This window comes from Tiliqua scincoides, chromosome 6 (assembly GCF_035046505.1).
Source record: "Tiliqua scincoides isolate rTilSci1 chromosome 6, rTilSci1.hap2, whole genome shotgun sequence".
In the NCBI taxonomy this organism is placed as follows: domain Eukaryota; kingdom Metazoa; phylum Chordata; class Lepidosauria; order Squamata; family Scincidae; genus Tiliqua; species Tiliqua scincoides.
The window spans coordinates 50,293,363-50,299,637 of NC_089826.1; the positions used below are offsets into that span (position 1 = coordinate 50,293,363).

Here is a 6,275-nt window from a genome sequence, read left to right on the forward strand (position 1 = left end):
CCCATGTTACATAAGGAAAGTCCTGCTGGATCAGGCCAAAGGCCCACCTAGTCCAGCTTCCTGTAACTCACAGTGGCCTACCAGATGCCTCAGGGAGCACACAAGACAACAAGAGACCTGCATCCTTGTGCCCTCCCTTGCATCTGGCATTCTGAGGTAGCCTACTTCTAAAACCAGGAGGTTGCACATACCCATCATGGCTTGTGATGGACTTTTCTTCCAGAAATCTGTCCAATCCCCTTTTAAAGGCATCTGGGCCAGATGCCATCACCACATCCTGTGCAAGGTGACCAGATACAATGGAGGACAGAGCACCATGGTATGTTGGCATCCTTCAGTCTCGGAAGACTATGGTGTCACGCTCTGAATGGTGGTTCTGGAACAGAGTGTCCTCTCCAGTGCGCGAAGCCAGGGTAAAGTAGGTATGGAGGATAGGCTGTTACCCATGCAGCAAATCCCCCCTCTCCACGTCGCTGAAATGGTCCAATGGAAAGGTAGAGGCCAATACGGTTGGTTCCAGCAGTGTCGCAGGAGTTGCCAGAACGTGACTGTGTTCAGCCATGAACTGCCTCAGGGACTCCGGCTCCTGATTTTGCCTTGAGGTTGACTCCTGAAGCCTTTTCCATAACTGGATGTAGCCAGAAGGCAGTGGAGGTTTGGGATCAGAGTTTCCTTCTCTCAGATGAGCTGCCTTCCCAGGCTGATGAGTCCCATCTACCTGCTGGCTGTTTAGTCGCCTCTTATGACAAGTACAGCCAAACTGAGGGCCTATTCTTATCCCCAGCCCCCAGGGGTAAGAAGAGGGTATAGAAGAGGGAATTTTGACAGGTGCAGCTCAACTTGGAAGGGTTTTAAAAGCTGCACTGCAAAAACTCCCTCTTTAATACCATGGTTATTAAAGATACAGGCGCTCCATCCTCCATTGTATCTGGTCACCCTGACCCTGTGGCAAGGAGTTCCACAGTCTAATGACACGCTGGGTAAAGAAATGCTTTCTTTTGTCTGTCCTCATTCTCCCAACACTCCATTTTAGTGGATGTGCTGTGTAAGAGGGAAAGGGACATCCATGCCCCCTGTGTTCTCAGCAGCCTCAAGGGCCATGCCTACAAGCCAAGAGCCTTGGCCTCTTTCCAAACAGTTGCTGCTGCAGCAAAGGGCGCCCATTAGGGCTTCTTAGCGGATGTTTTCAGTTTGAATGGACACAGCTTTGCAGCTAGTTGATAAGGATAAAGGTGGTGATGGGGGGTGTTTAGGGGCCCGCGATGCTGCTTTTCAGAGCAGGACAAAGGGAAGGACTTCCTGCCACTTGGCTGGCTTTTCGCAGGCAATCCAGGGGCAGGCAGCCGAGCAGAAGCAGTTGCAAGGCGGCGGCTGGCTTTGCACGCCTCTGCTGGGCTGGCTGAAGGGGGGGGGAGGCCAGGGACACAAGCTGCTCTCCTTCCCGCCGTCTGCTCGGGGAAAACAAGTGGGAGTGACCAAAGGGGCGAGGAAGCCGCGGGAGGCGCTGACCGCCCCCAGCCCAGCCCAGCCCAAGCCCAGCCCAGCCTCCTCCTGCGCTCATTCACCTTGCTGGAAAAGGCAGCGGGCGGCAGGAGGATGTGAGCGCGGCCCGGGACGTTGCAGGAACAGGGCGAGCTCCGCACAGCAGGTCCCAGCGCCAGGCAGCGCCTGCAGCATGAGGCTCCGGCAGCTCTTCCTGACCTGCTTCTGGCTCCTGACCGGGCTGCTGCTGATCCAAGGGCAGAGGCCAGGTAGGGGGCGCCGCGGGCTGGGCTTCTCCGTGCAGCGGGGGTGGCGTTCGCTGGGGCCACCGCTGCATCGGAAGTCGGTCTCTTTGGGAGGGGCTGGAGGGCCAGAGGATGATCATCCTCCTCCTCCTCATTTTACTATCTTAAGGCTGCAAGATGATGATCATTATTATTTCACAGTCTTAAGGCTGCGACCCTCATGCCCGTCTACCTGAGAGTAAGCCCCGCTGAACTCAATGGGGCTTCACCTCCGAACAGACACGCCTAGGGCTGTGCGGCTCCCCTCTGAAGCGGGGGGTGCTGGATGGCTGCTACCTCTGCCTGCCACTTTTTTCAAAGAGTTTCTTCCACTGCACGTCACGTCCTAGAGGCGATCTAGTGGTCTGGTGGTGGCACCAAGTCGATCGAGGATCGGTCGGCGAGCAGCAGCAGGTCTTTGCTTTCTTGGCTACGTTTTTGACCAGTGGTGAGGCTGTGCCATCTGAAAAGTCCCAGTGGAAAAGTGCGTGAACGGTTGATTCCGGGTGATCAGCTAAGCCATAAGGGCATAGTAGCTACGGGAGAGCCCAATCCTAGGCGTGTCTACTCCGAAGTAAGTCCCATGATAGTCAATGGGGCTTACTCCCAGGAAAGTGTGGCTAGCGCTGCAGCCTGAGAGCCGAATCCTGTGCGTGTTTACTCAGAAGTAAGTTCCATTACAGTCAATGGGGCTTACTCCCAGGAAAGTGTGGATAGGGTTGCAGCCTGAGAGCCGAATCCTGTGCGTGTCTACTCAGAAGTAAGTCCCTTGATAGTCAATGGGACTTACTCCCAGGAAAGTGTGGATAGGTTTGCAGCTTGAGTCAATTAGAACGTCCAGAAACAAACCTGGGTGTTACATAAATAGGTTCAGCCTGACTGTCCTAGATGCCAGTGCAATTGGTTGACTGTGCCTTCTGTTGAAAAAGACCTTCCACCTTGCTCTGATACCAGCTTACATGGCTGCTTCATGGCTTTCCGTGATTGATTGAAACAGTAATTACCTTTATCAGAGAGAATATTCATGGGCATCTTCAATCTTCATTTTCTTCTGTTGACCCAGAAATACAATCCCCTCCCCCCCATTCCAACAGCTTTCAAAGCCATTTCTGCCCAACGTTGCATGTATGCAACAGGGATCAGATGTGTACACCTGTGGGCTGGGCAGAAATGGGTTAAAAGAAATGTAAGCAAGATTGGAAAGAGCTAAAGGTGAAATCAATTCTAATGCAGTGATCCTCCGAAGAGGTAGAAGATTTGCCTCCCTGGGTACTCTCTCTAGATGAGGGTCACTTTCAGATTAAAGCTGACATCTCCAAACCACAGATTCCAGTAGTCTTGTTAAGTCCGATGATGTAACTGTAGAGCAAAGAGTTGAAAGTGAATTGTAGCCCTAGGCAGGAAAAAAAGGGTTTGCTTTAGTGTCTGCTGGTGGTACTACACCTTTTCAAGCTCTCCAGAAGAGTAAAAGAGTAAGGAAGGGACAGGGAAATATTTCCAATCTGCTTTTTCATGCACAACCAAAAGACCTATCAGTGCAGTGGAAGAAAAAGATTGGTCATTTCAGAAGACAGACACTGAAAGTATTGTGTGATTCATCACCCACTAAGGCCAGTGGAAAACTCCCATTCATTATAATGGAGCTCAGTTATTGCACCTTGAGTTATCTCTAGGGCAAGATTCATGGTGAGCTTGTCTGGAGTTCTAATCCTGCAAAGCAGTTCTCTTAACTAGATGGCTTTTCTAGAACATTTTTCAAGCACCCCAGCACCTGTCATGATGCTGGAGCAAAATGTCATGTGATTTATCCTAGGCAGACACCTAGGTTTGCTTAAACAGTTTGAGCGAATCCTATACACCCTTTCCTGGGAATAAACCCCATTGAACATAATGGGACTTACTTCTAAGTAGACATGCCTAGACTTGCACTGTGAGGCTTATACAAAACAGTCAGGATTGGACCAATTACACAGCCCAATAACAAAGTTAGAAGTTAGACCTATTCCTGGACATATTTGGGGCCCTGATTCAAAAAATGGCATCAGTTTGCCCTGTCAGCTCTAATTTCAGAGATGTGGCATAGCCTTGTTAGTGAATGGTGCAAGCAAATTCCTCATGAGGAAGCCATGGTGTAGACTTCCTGACCAGGAAGTTGCTTGAACCGTTCACTAGCAAGGGTATGTCATATCTCTGCAAGGAGAGCTGATAGGGCAAAACTGATGCCATTTTTTGAATCAGGGCCCCAAATATGTCCAGGAATAGGTATAACATTTAAGGCACCCAATTGTGTGTTGGGCTGTGTTATCTATCCATCTTACTATCCCTTGTCAATGGATTCAGAGGCTTTAAGAAGCACAGTAATGTATTTAATTCAACGTTGTATTTGTATTCTGAGCTATAAGGAACAGAGTAGCATTTTAGCTGCACACACACACCTGGTGAGCATCTTATGAACATAAGACCAGCTCAGCTCGATCATCCCTAAGATTCTGATTCTAGTGTCTTCTTTTCCAAGGGGCCAACCTTGGGGCTTTTCCAGAAACACCATTAGTGTTTCTTAAAGGAATGGCAGGATCCATTTTGGTTTTTTTGCTGAAACCCCAGGGGTTGACAACCCAAGCCAGGTGTAAAATATGGCTCAGAGGAATAGATATACACCTCTCACACACAAAAATTCAGTCCTCATTTACTCCCAAGCAGTTTTCATCTCAGTAACCTAATTTAGAAAAAAAGCAAAACATGATGTTGCTGTTATTTAACCCATTTCTGCCCAGCCCACAGGTGTGCACACTTGATCCCTGTTGTGTATATGCAATGTTGGGCAGAAATGGCTTTTAAACAATTGCTGCTGATTGACTGGGTAAACCACCCAGAGAGCTACAAGTAGAGACAGCTTGGTGCCATAGTTAGATACTGGATCTAGACCAGGGTTCAAATCCCTGCTCAGCTCTGAAGCTTATTGGATGATCTCAGGTCAATCGCTGTGCCTCAGTGTAACTATCTCAGTGTAACCTATTTCACATGGTTGTTGTGAGGATATAATGAGGGGGTGAATCCATGTATACCACTCTGAGCCCCTTGGAGGAAGGAAGGTACATAAATCTGCAATTATTAATATTTGTATACTGCTTTTCAACAAAAAAAGTTCACAAAGAGGTTTACAGATAAAAGTAAATAAATAAATAAATGGTCAAATGTATTTATAAATCAAATAAAGAAATTACAGAAATAGCTTTCAGTCTGCCTTCTGCCCATCCCTCTCCAAAACCAAATCCATCAAAATGTACAGCTGAAGGTTCTGCAATTTTACATTGTTCCGGGAGAATCCCTATGGCAGTTGCGTATGCAAGACCTATACACACTGTCCTTGGAGTAAGCCACATTGAACACAATGGAACTCACTTCTGAGTATACATGCAAAGGATTGTACTGTATGTCTGCAATGGTATTTACCTGGGGGTAAATCCTATCCAACTCAATAGGACTTACTTCTTAGTAGACATGCATAGGATTGCACTGCATGAGTCCTGAAGCACCTTAAAGCCAGTTTATTGTAGCTTTAGCTTCTGTGGACTGCATCTGATGAAGTGGGCTGTAGTCCATGGAAGCTTTTGCTGAAATAAATTGGTTTGTTCTTAAGATTCCACAAGTCTCTTTGCTGTTCTAGCAAAATGGCTATTATGTGGTCTGTTTGGTTGGGGCACCTTCAGAAATGAGACTGCTTGGGTCCCCGAAACCCACATATGAATGCTGGGCTTTATAATTAGTACCAGTCTTATTTATGATCTCTTTCTGCTTCAATATTCTCTCTCCTGTCTTCCAGCTAACCTGGCCATGAGGAGAAAGCTGCACAGACACCACTGTTCCCACCGGAGATGCATGCCCCTTCATTCCAGAGTGCCCTTCCCCTGAGGTACCAGAAATTCTACCATGATTGGGCTAAATTTAGGTCAGGGTCGTTCATAAGTGTGTGGTAATAAAATCGGGCGCCAGCCAGATGCGATTGTCAAAAGCCACCCCTCCCCTGTTCCTTAGGAGCATTGTGCCACTAATTGAGTAAGGTCTTAGAATCTACCCATTTGCAAATTATACTTTCATTTTCCAACCAGTTTAGGGGGCATTTGACTAACCCCAAACCACAAACAATTTCCTTTGGGCTCCATTCTTTGTCACTTTATTTGCTCTGAAAATAGAGCTAGGGGGAGGGGTGGGAGAGAGCTCCAGAGGGAAGCAGCACAATAAACCTACTTGTTTAATGTGAACTCCAGGGCATGGTTCCAAATGAGTGAGTAGTACTGGGCTCTCTGTCAATTATTTCACTCTCGGAGGCTGCTTGGAGAATGGGACCCATTTGACACCCTGCTGTCCTTTGGTGGTTTTCTGTTCGCCAAAGGCAAAGTCTCCTCCTGCCTTGCGCATGAAGCTGAGCACATCTCATGCTAGAAAATCTAAAACTCCTGCTGTTGTAGAATCTCTGCCATAAATACAGCTTATTTAAGAGGACCATAA

General features: G+C 47.8%; 1 protein-coding gene across 1 annotated transcript; it reads left to right on the forward strand.

The window, feature by feature from the left end:
• The first annotated feature begins 1,675 nt into the window (after positions 1-1,675).
• Positions 1,676-5,678, forward strand: APELA (apelin receptor early endogenous ligand). The gene is made up of 2 exons (XM_066631641.1): positions 1,676-1,751; positions 5,590-5,678. The coding sequence occupies exons 1-2, from the start codon at positions 1,676-1,678 to the stop codon at positions 5,676-5,678; spliced, it is 165 nt and encodes a 54-aa protein (XP_066487738.1).
• The last annotated feature ends 597 nt before the right edge of the window (positions 5,679-6,275 follow it).

What these genes read in the sequence shown, in the direction of transcription:
- APELA (XM_066631641.1), top strand. Translation starts at nt 1,676, where the DNA reads ATGAGGCTCCGGCAGCTCTTCCTGACCTGCTTCTGGCTCCTGACCGGG. An exon ending in GATCCAAGGGCAGAGGCCAG is followed by an intron (nt 1,752 to 5,589) that starts GTAGGGGGCGCC and finishes CCTGTCTTCCAG; the next exon opens with CTAACCTGGCCATGAGGAGA.